The sequence below is a fragment of the Manacus candei genome, unplaced genomic scaffold (genome assembly GCF_025592945.1).
Source record: "Manacus candei isolate 608988 ecotype Guabito, Panama unplaced genomic scaffold, ASM2559294v1 h1tg000022l, whole genome shotgun sequence".
Lineage (NCBI taxonomy): Eukaryota > Metazoa > Chordata > Aves > Passeriformes > Pipridae > Manacus > Manacus candei.
The window spans coordinates 4867880-4880969 of record NW_026138070.1 but is presented as its reverse complement, the minus strand read 5'-3'; the positions used below and the strand labels follow the sequence as shown (position 1 = coordinate 4880969).

The window sequence follows — 13090 nt, the reverse complement described above, 5'->3', positions numbered from 1 at the left end:
CCAATTTGTTCTAAATCCATCCGAGGAGAGATTCTGAAGGAAAGAGGAAAGAACTGATTCGGCCATGTGCTGGATTTGTTAGATGTTGTAGGATCCACAGCTTTTCAGCATTCCTTCTAAGCTGTCATCTTTCCAGCACTAGGCCTTCATGCCTCAAAATCCGACAGCATACTAAAGCAAAGTCTACCAACACTCAATCAGTAATTAAGTTTTCCTTCTGAACAGAATCCATGAACATGTAAGTCCAGGAATTGTTTCATCCTCCCCTTCCTATTTGCCTTGCTCAGTGTTACTATTTACCACCAAAAGACTGTGTAATCACAGCACTGTCTCACAAGAACATCTCGGAGGAGAATGGAAACATCCCACAGCAAGTGACAGATTATTAAATATTTTTACAGTAACGCTCTTCCCCACTGCACGTCTAAACTCCACACCTACAGAAGTCCAAACAACCAGTTATGCTTCAAATCAATATTTTCCAGATCGCTAACAATTTGCTAGAAAATAACCTAACTCCATTTCCAGGGAGTTACCTCCTTTCTAAATTCAGAACAGAAATGAAAACCTCTCCCAGCTGTTAAATGACACCTGCAGAACAGAAACCGAAGCTTTTAGGGAAGCTTGATTAGGACTAAGGGAGAAGTAACTGGATCCCCCAAGGCTTCCCAAACCCTCTTTTCCTTTGAAGGAGGCGACCACTCCTCCCCGTCCATCTCCCTGGGAGGCCCTGGCCAGGATTTTCCCTGGAATGACAGTTACGTAAGCTCGATGAAGTTCAGGAGAGGGATGAGCCACCGATCGATTCCCCAGCACAACTTCCACGGTCGGGGAAGGTGAAGGGTTAAAACACAACCAGCGAATCCTGCGGGTCACAGGAGCAGGCACATACCTCAGGCTTCCCGATTCAATTAGATCTTGTTTTGTTTTAGGCTTCCTTTAATTACCCAATGCCATTTGAGCCCCGGCCGGGCGACATAAATGTATTATCCCCATCATAATGTCAGAATTTAAAATTAGATCTGGTCTCCCATAAATACACTTCAAACCCAACCTCGGCGACTCCGTCCAGCCATGACGACTATTTTATGTAACATCTTTCGTGCCCCAAGACCTAAAAAAAAAACTGCGCTGAAATTTAAAGGCTACCTTGTCTGGCTGTGGGTCTGCCTTCCATTTATCCGAAGAGAATTCCGGGTGAAAAGGAAAGAGTTCCGTAAGATCAAACAGCGAAGCAGCAGCGAGAGAGAGAAAAAAGCAAATTACATAAAGTCCAAATGTACTCACGGTCTCCTTATTGGGAAGCAACTCCTTTCGGATTCTGAAGAAGTTCTTGCCGTACTGCCTCAACCCCTTAATAAAACGTTTCTGTGGTAAAAGATAACAAAAAACAGCGTGTCAGCAAAAGCGGAAAAAAAAAATAATTTAAAAAATAAAAAGGTAAAAAACCCCAATAAGCTCCTGTTAAGCAGCACAAGAGCCGAGCGGCGCCGGGAGCCGAAGGTCTGTCGGTGGAAGCAAACGCACCTACACGGCGGTGTGGGGGGGGAAAGGGCTTTGAAAACACACCGAAAAATTCCGACCGCATCCCCTTCCACGTCAAACTTCCAGCGTTCGGAGCTCGGGGACGCCGCGCCACAGCCCGTCCTCCCCGGGCTCAGCTCCCCGGCCGGGGAACGCGGCGGCCGAGGGAAATGCGCAGCGCCGGGATCGGGGGGCGCGGGAGCCGCTGCCGAGCAGGTGCCGCAGGGGTTAAATCCTCGCAAAGCCCCCCGCGTTCCTCCTCCGGGGGGCTCGGAGCGGCGGCCGAGCCCGGGAGCGCGGAGCCGAGCCCAGAGCCGAGCCCGGGCGCGGAGCGGAGCCGATGGAGCAGCCGAGGGCCGGGCGCGAGGCGGCGGCCGCCCAGCGTGTGATGGCGGCGGGGCTGGGCGGGCGGCACCCGCGGGGCGCGCCGCAAAAGGCGGCCTGGATCGCCGGCCCCCCCCCGCCGCCCGCGGGGCCCCGAGCCCGGGCACAGCCGGGGAAGAGCCGCGGAGGAGCCGCCGCCGGGTCCCGCCCGCCCCGGCCCCGGGCTCGGTAGCGGCGCCGGCCCCCCCCTTCCCTCGCTCCGAGCAGCCGCTGCCTCGCATCCGCCTCCCCTCACGTCTCCCCTCAGCCCCTCGCGTTTCCCCTCAGCAACACCCCCAACCCCGAATAACCCTTCGGCTCCGGCACCGCTCCCTGCCCGGCTCTTCTTCCTCCTCCTCCTCCTCCTCCTTTTTCCAGCACCTTCGCGTGGTAAATCCATGGCCGGGTGTCACCCATCCCCTGCCCGCAGCGCTGGGACCCCGTGACGAGCCTCTCACCTGCACCCCCAACACGAACCACCGCCAGGACCCTCAAAAACCCCCACAAGGACACTCAAAACCTCCACCGGGACCCTCAAAAACCTCCACAAGGACCCTCAAAAACCACCGCCAGGACCCTCAAAAACCTCCACAAGGACACTCAAAAACCACCGCCAGGACCCTCAAAAACCTCCACCGGGACCCTCAAAAACCACCACCAGGACACTCAAAAGCCACTACCAGGAGATTTAAGAACCAGCACCAAGACATTTAAGACTAAAAGTCCCTCTTCTGTGGAAAGGCCAGTCCTCCCCTAGGAGGACTTTTCCCTTTTCTATAAACAGCAAAAAAATAATAAATAAAAAGGGGGGCTTTCTCCTTTCCCATTAACACCATACACAGGTCTGAACAACGAGCAAACACCAAATTCTGCCTGCAAAAAAGATAAGGGATGTTGAGTATGTGGGCCCTAATATTCCAGAGAAGGGAGGGACTTGAGAATTAGTAATTCTCTAAAAAGAAACAAGAGGAAAAAAAAGCTTTTCCTTTCCTGTACACATCATACACAGGTATAAACAACAAGCAAACACCAATTTCTGCCTGCAAAAAAGATAAGAGATGTTGAGTATGTGGGTCCTCATATTCCAGAGAAGGGAAGGAGCTGAGAATTAGTGATTCCCCAATAAAAAGAAACAGGCAAATACCAAATACTGCCTGCAAAAAAGATAAGGGATGTCGAGTATGTGGGCCCTAATATTCCAGAGAAGGGAAGGAGTTGAGAATTAGTAATTCCCTAAAAAGAAATAAGTTGGCAATGTATTTTGGATCACACCTTTTTAACAAACATCTGCTTGAAGGAGGCGGGCAGTGATTAGAGGCTTCCATGTTGTGAAGGGCGTAAGGAATCCCAGAAAGGGTAATTCTCTGCTCAAACAGAGGACTCTGCACCTCAGCAGCTCCCACCACAGTCCTGGAGAGGAGTGAACAGGCCCTTTGGAACCTCATGCACATTATTCTGCAGCTCTGCTCCCACAGGGTTCTATCCTCGCCCAACCCTGACCCTCAAAACCAGCAAGACTGCAGAGTTCGCCAAGAACGTGCCTGGGGGCACGGAGAGGAGAATTAACCACCAGTTGTAAAGGCTTTGAGATTACAGTCCCTTCCAGTGTATGATTTACTCCTACCCACCTGCTCCTTTCCAACCAGCACTTGGGATTTGAGCACTGGGGGCGCCTGGGCTCCTGAACACGGAAAATTTTTGCTAAGAGCAAAGTACCAGCCCCCCCAGACACAGGCAGAAGTCACACAAATGTCTAGAGAGCAAGGTATCGAGTGCCTACAGAGTGTAACTGGTCCCTAATGCACAAACATACTCCTCATTTTTACCACCTGAATTTTACCAAGGAATTCTCACTACGCCGAGGGGAAGGTGGATCACGCCCCTGGCACCACAAACCTCTGGCTGGTGCCCTCACACCACTCCCAGTATCCCAAAGAGCGATATAATTCCTGTCTGCAGCTCATCACAAAGAATGAAAAAGCAACTAAATGAAGAAACATTTAAAAGCAGACAATCCACAGGGAACTCGAGGATGCAGCTCAGTTCCTGGCTCTGCCATCGCTGCCTCCTGGGCTGTATCAGAGGGACGGTGCTTTTGCAGCCTCAGTTAACAGCATACACAGGAAAAGGTGACAGGAAAAACTGTAGGGAATAAGAAGAAACCAGAGCTGGAACACTCCAACCAAGGATGAAACAGCACAGGGAAACAGGAGAGTGCAATCTAAAATGAAAACACCCAAAATTCCCTATTCCTCATTTTGCCAAAGACTTATTATGGTGCATCTGAATTCTCAATGGACCATTTAATCTATTTTATTAAGATTCTTTAACTGAACTATTTTATATTTGTTTTGTGTTGGGATTCAACTCTATTTAAAAAGCCTTTGACAAACTGTTTTCCTCTGAACCCAGGGGATATCAAAAATCCCTACTGGGAATGCAAGCCTAGCATAGAGCCCATCGGAATAACAGAATTAGAGGGACCTTGAAATGCTATTCCAAATTTTCCAAGTAGGAATGAAGTCAGTCCTGACATTCTGAAATTTTGGCCAACTATGGTGTCACCTTTATTGGTGCTGTGCAGCATTATCCCTGGGCCATTGAGGCAGTGGGAGATACCCAACTATAAAATAGCTGTGCCCCCCTTGGCACACAAAGAGATAAACTTCTTAATACACAAAAAGCACACAAAAATCAATTTAAGAAACTCAGAAGTCCTAAAGCTTAACAAAACAATAAAGGCTTGCTTAAAATGATTTCTTTTTCAGATTTTTCTTCCTCCTTTACATCGGATTCTTCAGCTTTTCCTCCCTGTTCTAGTCTTCCATTAATTCAGGCATCATGCTCTGCTCTCCCTTGGCCTGCAGCAAGAGCAGCTACTCCTTTTCTTCAAGCCAAGCCCAACAGAGACCTCAAAATGGTTTTAAATATGAAAGAACCAAAGAGTTGCAACACCAAATCAGAAGTGACCTGTTGCTCTGCAGCGCCTCGCGGAGCAGACTGCACAACACTGATTAAATTTGCTCTCCTCTGCACAGATGACATGCACCAAATTCTGTGTCTGCCTCTTAATGGGGCGGGAGATGTTGAGCTGCTCACAGAAGGCATCTGGGAGCGACAGCTGCTGAATTAAAATAGTCTTACAGTACAGGGCTGGTGGAATAACGAGGCTCAAACCTATGGATAAGTTTGGATGAGACGTGGAAGCGGCTCCAGAGCACAAATGGTTTAATTTTTACAGGTAGAGAATTCGGATTTTTTTTAGGGCAAACATTTCAATTTCACCACTTGTGTTTAACTTTCCAGCATTCCTTCTGACAGGGTTCTGTCAGCACTGCTGTTTGTTCTGTTCACTGCTGACAAACTGTGGCACAATTAAAAAAAAAAATGCTCTGGATAACGATGGCTGGGAAGCAGCTTTAGGAAATCCCACGGCTTGCAGCCGGTGCTGACAGACACAGTTATATTTTATGAAGTGGTTTCCATGGCTATTGACCAGCCACAGCACAAGGCCTCCTAATACCATTTTATAATTTGATGCAATGCATTAGATCCTGCAGTATCCCTGCTCCAGCCTGTAAACAGGGAGCTATAAATAACCCAGGAAGAACAAGGAACAAGCATGTTAATGTTTGCCTGTGTGTTACTTGCAGGTCCCATATTTTATCCCGGGGAACAAATATCATGACAAGATACACAAAGCCATTATGTTGTGCCTAACAGAGCTCAGCTGGCATGTTTATCAACGGGATGGCAGTGCCAGCACAGACCTGGAGTTCAGGGGGTGCGTCAGGGTTCCTGTTATCCAGAGATTACAGCCTGGCAGGAGAAATCTGCTGCTGCCCACTGAAATCCTGCACCCCAGCTTCCCACCGGGAAATGAGGGGCCCAGTTTGCTTCTTTACTGCAAAGATCTAAACCAAAGTGTGCAAGAACAACAACTACTGCAAAAACCAACCTGGTTAAATCAATTTTAGAGTTTCAAACGGAAACCTCACGGGCTTCAGGAAGGCAGCACAACTCTGAGAAACCTGCACATTCATCACTGCTGCTAATCTGTCTCTCCTGAAGTGATGCTTCAATCAAGTTTAGATCAAATGTATTTCCACTAAGAAATCCCACGTGGGATTTCATTCCCTTGCTATGATTTCCACATGGTTAATGAGTGAAGAACATTGTGCAATGCAATATATTTACAAACACACGGAGCCTTTTCTGTTCTTTCTCAATCCAGGAAATAAGGACTTTATTTCTCAATCTTTCTAAAAAAAAAAAAAAAGAAGAAGCCCTCCTTAGCCTATGTCCAAGAACAGGAAGTTCTCTCTCAACCTTTTCCTTAATTATAAGCAAATAAAATGGAATATTTTGCTATAACAAAAGCAATAGGTTCAGTGCATTTTGGAAAAGGCCTGAGGTTTTTTAGGCAGATACCAATGAAAGTTGTCACCACCTTCCATATTTAATATGCCTTTTTGAAGTTTTATAGTACATACAGTAGCAAAATGTATGGGGTTTTAATAGTTAACAGCAAATAAACACTAAATGCATGAAAGCATCTTTATTTCTTAAGTTTCACGAGATGAAAAATTATGGCAGCTGTTCCAAAAAGAAAATGAGATTTGGTTATAGCTGCAAAACTTCTGCTCAACGTGCAGCACATTTAGAGACTGCTCCAAACAATTCTGTCAGCTGAATTTCAGGGCAGAGCACATTTTATTAAAAGCTTGGCTGAGTTAACATTATATTTCGCTCGTGTGTGTACAGAGCAAATAAAGGCATTTGCTGATAAGGTCAGTGATAGACACTGTCCTCTAGAAACACAAGTATTCCTGATAGTTTCATTAAGAAGACTCAAACTGAAGATGTCAGGTCTCTCTTACAAAAAAACTTGTGTTATTCACAACTTTTTTTTTGCCAAAATAGACCCGCCAGGAGTAGAAAATGATGCCAGTATTTATTGTATCAATCTCTATATTCTAGAGTAACACAATAACAGACAGGACTGCTCAGTAACTGCATGAAGGGCAAACAGAGGTACTTTAAGTGAAAGAAAAAGCAGCTGTCACACACATCCAAGCTGTTCTCAACATCCACCTGGCCACTGCAGACACAGAGCATGTCTATTTAATGCTTATTTAACCCCTCCTACAAACTGCTTTGTTCCCTGAACACTCTTACCCACAAAAACCCCAAGGCACTGCAGCAGCTCTGGCCGTGGCCAGGAGGGGCAGGACTGCAGGATGGGAAGTGCCAGGGATTGATGTGCCCTTGCCATGCCCCTTTTGCTGGCAGGATTTCCCTCTCCAACAGCCCAGGCCAGGCACTGGGCTCTGGGTTAAATCTGGGGGAAAACCCTTTGTGGGGACACCTCTGTTGTAGGGGAGTGTCTGTGCCTTGCTGACCAAACCATACACACAAAATATACTCACTCCATTAAATAACTTACTCCATTTACTGCTTCATTCAGCAGATTGTGACCTTAGTTCAAAATACATCCTAAACCCAAATTCAGCTTTCTTTTAATAGGATCACAGGACAATTTGAGTTGGAAGGGTCCTTATAGGTCATCTAGTAACAACCCCCTGCCATGGGCAGGGGTGCCACTCACTGGAGATCAGTTAGATCATAGAAACTGCTCTGTTTATTTTTCTTATCAATTTTTTTTAAGTGAAATAATTCTATTCCGTCAAGACGAAATTATCCTTTAACCTTTGTGGTATTTTTGAAAATAAAATCATATTTTCACCAAGTTCTCTTACTCGAAGACATGGAAACCCCAAAATATCTTGCTGGTATTCATTAGATATTATTCTGTACTATGAATGTTCCTGTTGGATATTCAAAGCCCCTCTTCAGAGTGCATTGCTGGTCACCCCCATGTGATAAAAACCTTACACTCCTTCAGGCCATCTGCCTGCAAGATCAAGCATCCTCTATAAACAAACTGACAAGGAATAGATCAGCTGAAAGGCTTCGAGGAGCCAAACAATTTGCTCTCCCTCCCCAATCGGATCGCTTTGTCTTCCTGAGAAATTATACTGGAAAATCAGACCCTCCCTCAAACCCAGGGGTTCAGCAGCAAAGCATTGCAGGGACAGGCTGTGCTCTGAGTATCCACAGCACATCCCCGGAGTCATTAGGCAGACTCCCTCGAGGGAATGCCAAAAGATCCCGCGCTGATAATGACCCCCCTTCCCTGGTGCTGCACTGCTCAGCTTTTGTTTGGAACAATGGATCTCCCAGGGTACCTCTCGCCCCGCTGAAAATGTTGGTATTAAGTGAGCGTGAGCACAGCTGTGTGTAAATGACATATATAAACAGATTAGATTTGTGTGTTTATACTGGATGCAAACACATTAATAGCACATTTGCATACCCAGTTGGCTAAATGAGATTGCATGCAGAGCGGGATTACTGGTTACAAGCACATTTATTTAGAATTTTCAATAAAGTATTTATATTGCTGTTGGAGAGGTCAGAGTGGATTCACCACCCTTTCTCTCCTCTCTGCCTTCTCAGACCTGCACAAATGCTCTTGTTGCCGTGCTTTCCATGGATTGCCCACCCCTCCTCACCACTGTGCTGGGAAAAGGACTGGAGCCAACAGAAGGAGCTGAGCTGAGGTGTTTATACCTAAAGGCTGCCCCAGTTTCCTTCCATTTAGTTTATGGAAGGTGATGTTTTAAGGGGGTGAGAGTTCTACATGTGACCACAGCAGGAACCATTACCTAAATGCCAGTTTACAAAACTCTGCTTTCCCTTTTCTCTGTTTAGTGCCAGGGATCAATGTGAAAGTCTGTATGAAAGGCAACATGGTATTGAAGGTGACACAACAGCTCTCAGACATTTCCAGAGCTGGAGGAGAATGCAGCTATTCCTTCACCCCAGGCCTGGAGCTGTCAGGGTGCTGCTAGCCTTCTGTGCTGACCCCAGCTCTATTTTCCCATCAGGATTTTACCAGAGCTATTTTTATAAAGGCAGAGATTTCAGGCTCACCCGAAGCACCAGGCACTGCCTGGATTTGGGTTCTGCACCGTACCTGGGTCTGGGTGGGAGCCTCGATGGGAAAGAGAAAACAAAACAGCAAAATAAAAATAAAATTAAAAAAAAAATCAATTCTATCTAAATGAGGAGCCTGTATTTTTGCTCTAATTGTGCCCTGACTGTCAGCTCCGGGTGCTTTCAGAGCACATCCCAGATAATGCTCCCAGCCCAGCCGGGCTCTCTCCAGTCCTGCCTCCCGGGTTCACCGCCCAGCCCCGCTGATAAATCATCCCCGACCTGATGCTCCGGCCCCGAGCCGGCTCCGGCCCGGGTTGCCAAGCAACCTGTGCAGGAGGGATGCAGGGATGGATGGATGGATGTCTGGGAACTGCTGACAAACGGCCAAGTGGCTGCAACAACAGACTCCTCTGTGTCAGGAGCGTGTTTGGGAGAAGTGCCTCCCCCGCCTCTGCTCCGGGCCTGATTGTAAAACCCGACTCCAAAGGCTTTTGTGAGGAACACACACTTCCTGCTCAATTCCTAATTGTTAGGGAGCTGCGGGGAGGCTGCGATCACACAGCGTATGGCAACAGAAATGTGATCCTGTAAACGAGATAAAGTCAACAGCGCACCGAGAAACCTGATCTGAGCACAGCCCACAGCGGCACAGCAGCAGCTGATGCACGATCAAAACCAGGCTGGATATTAAAGCAGCAGCAGGAGGAAAAAAAGGAAACCTGACTTTCCTTTTCTCGAGGAGCTCTAGAAAGGGTGTTTGATAAACAACCGTGACTCCTTGGAAGAAACAATTCATGGATTATTACAGGCATTATCAGCCCTGTTAACACCACTGCTAATGGTCCCACATTTCAGGGCAGGGATGGAGAGGCAGGGAGAGATGAGCCCTCTGGTTTGGAGACTGCTCAGTTTGCCATTTCCTTTCCTCTAATAAATCCAGGGTGGGAAGAGGAGGCATTGCTTTGTCCCTCCCGGGTCGGTGGCACTGCACAGAGGGGCGAGTGGCAGGAGGATCTTCCAAAGGGAGCAACAAGTGCTGGGCCTCCAGCAGGCTGGAAACATTCCCTCGGGACTCTCCACACCTCTCCCCTCTGGAGCTGCACAGAAAGCAGCTCCTCACTCTGCTAAACGTCATCATTTCCACAGCAGGGAACCAGCTCGGCCGACTCACCCAGGCTGAGATTTAAATGCCCATGACAGACCTGCTGCTGACAGATGGAGGACCCACCTATGCAGGTGGGACAGGCAGAGCCAGGTCTGTGCAACACTCCAGCTGCTCCCACGGCCTCCCCAGACATCTGCTCTTCCATGATCTTCAGAGAACAGCCCCCTGGCACGGGGCCATCAACCAGCTTTCACACAGCCAGTCTGAGACTCGTCCCTTCTGTGGGCACAGACCCTGAACCCCCCAACCTGGAGACTGCCCTTGCTGACAATAAAGAGAGCTGCTTATAAAACATTCTCTCTAGCTTGTTGTCTCCTGGAATCAACAGTTTCTCAGTCCTGCAAACGAAGCTAAAATGATTTGAGCGTGTTTTTACATAAATGATTTCTTAAAGGTGCCTTTTAAGAGTTAAACAGAACAAAGATCTGGCACATTTTGTGACCCAGAGAAGCAAAACAATGTGCTGCTGCCAAGAGACAACAGCAAGCTTTTGATTATACCTCAGATTGCCTTTTCTGTACACAAAGAGATTCATTTCTGATTGTTATTTTAAACTGCTGTTAAAAATGCTAATATACAAAAAGCCTTCTTGTACATCAAAACCAAAGAGCAAGTAAAAAGAAAGAGCTGGACAATGTGTTCCTTTTCAAGGACATGCTTCCTTTCCCATAGGGTATCTCCAAATATCTCCCTTTAATACAGGTAAATGGAAGAAATTCAGCACTTAACCTGCAAACTTCAGTCTGAATAGAAAAGAAAAAAAGCTATTTGTTTTCATTTCTCAAGATTATGCTCACCCAGACTTGGTACAATTGCGTTTTCTAAAAAAATAATAATTTGTAGTTCCAATTGTTGTCGGGTTTTTTTGAACATGATGGAACTGGTAGAAGTATAGAATCCAAAAGCAGAGGTAAAAATACATACAACAGAGCATGTAACATGAATCAAGAGAGAAATCATCACTTGTGGAATATAAACAATGTCCTACCAGACCCCCTCTCCTCCTGAGGAACAGCTCTCAGGCATCACTTGGGAATATTAACCTTTCTTTTCCTCACAGCCTCTGAATCTCAAATACCTGTACCAAGAACTGCAATGCCAGTGTATTCTTAAAGTTATCAATATTTCCTTGAATTACACCAACATTGGAATGTTCCTTATGTTTCCTCACCTTCACTGGGCAGAAAAAAGTCCAGAGGAAAATAAATATCAGATTGATCAGCCTCCCTCCGAATTTCCTTCTCCTCGTGCTGTTGTTCTTAAAAGCAGCATTTTTACTCCATGTACAGCAGTGAAGGGAACAACCCCTTGCCCAGTGACACCCAGAGGATCTCCATTAAATCTCCATTAAATCATCAAGGCTAAAATGCCCATTGCAGGCAATGCCACGGGTGGGTGAGCACAGACACACAGCAGCCCAGAGCCTTATAACTAATGGGAGAGTTAACACAAAACATCAGAACATTTCCATTTTCTCCATCTTTTTCACCAGGAAATTCTCTGTTTGTGACACAGGTCATGCAGAGTGAGGGGAATACACAGGGACTGTTATGCCAGTCTGGAGTTGTTCTCTCTCCCTGTGACACGTTTGGTCCTTTCAGTCAATTTGAAGCACCAAGCACAGAAAAACACCACTAAAATCACCTGAAATATCCTGTGTGAGCCTTTCAGGGCTCGAGCATAGTACTTCTCATGGAATTTCCCTATTGCAGGAATATTGTTCCCTTGGGATTTCAACCATTATTATCAATTATTGTGGAGATGATTTTCTGCCTTCAAACAGGGACTTTATGCAAACAGCAGCGGGAAACAAATAAAAGCACTTCAAGAGCCCCCAGACTTGAGAGCAATGAACAAATCCAGGAATAATGAGACAAAATGGTGGCAAGAATCCCCAAGGAAATTATCCATGTAGAGAGGCAGGTATTTCTGCAGGTGGCTTCCCAGCTAAATCACTGAATAGCAGGGCTGTGACAGCAGTGATGCCCAGGCTGGAATTCAGGCACTTGAATACAAATTCCAGGTTTTTGACCCTTACCAGAATGACATAAGGGAACCTCTGGAAACTCCCTGAATTTCTCTCAGGATATGTCTGCCACTGGCTGCAGTGGCAATGAAGAGACCCCTGAGTGTGCAAATCTGGAGAGAAATAATACTGGTGATGACAAAATCCAACTCCAGGCTGGGGGACACATCCCCAGTGAGGGGGGAATGGTGCCAAATGTGGAAAAAATGGCCACAAATAAGAGAGGAAATGATAAGATTTAAAAATGAAGGACCAGAAATGCAGCTGCAACAAAGGTGAACACTGGAAGGGAAACTGGGAAGGTGGATATTTGGGGGGAAGGAGGCAAGGGGGAAGTGGTGCTGAGACTATGGAACTGCCTCCCCAGACACACAGAAGTGAAGAATACCTTCCCTAAGAGAGAAATGAAATATGCACCCTAATAAACCAGAGGTGCCCTCGTTGCCTTCCTCAGTTTGTAGCAAATGGGATGTTTGATTTGAGCATTGGAAGTTATTCCAGTGCAGTGGAGGGGAATACACTGCCACGTTATTTATCAGCTCCTCTAAATGCATAAGGCCTGAATGATCCATCTCCCCACGTAGCCTAAAAGCCATATAAATCTGAGGGATGCTGTGAGAGGGATGGGGGGAGGAGGAAAGGAACAAAAGAATAGAGAAAAAAAAAAACCCTACAGTGGAACAAGCACAAGGGGAACAAGTGAGATATCAAGAGGCCAGTCAGTAAAAGCTGAAGCAAAACCACAAAGCCAGAAGCTCCTGCACTGAGTCTTTAACACAATATATTCAAAACCACAAGGCACATGAAAGTACAAACAACACTGGGCAAGGAGCACTGAGCAGCAGCTTTTAAGTGCACCCTCATGAGCCTGATCAACACATCTGACACTTCACTTAACCAAGGAGGGGAAGAGAGAACCTCCCCCACACCGGGGGAAGCACTGACAGGGTTTGCAGGGGCTCAGCTCTGCCAACCACACCCTGCTCTTAAAGGGTTAAAAGTGAAGCCAC

At 46.7% G+C, this 13090-nt stretch overlaps 1 protein-coding gene across 6 annotated transcripts in view; it reads right to left on the bottom strand.

The window, feature by feature from the left end:
* Positions 1–13090, bottom strand: part of RERE (arginine-glutamic acid dipeptide repeats) — a 204189-nt gene that overhangs the window by 44594 nt on the left and 146505 nt on the right. For all 6 annotated transcript variants that reach the window (XM_051786293.1, XM_051786295.1, XM_051786296.1 and 3 more), the window contains one exon: positions 1288–1368. In XM_051786293.1, coding sequence (XP_051642253.1) covers positions 1288–1368 — 81 coding nt within the window. The remainder of the gene's footprint in view (positions 1–1287; positions 1369–13090) is intronic.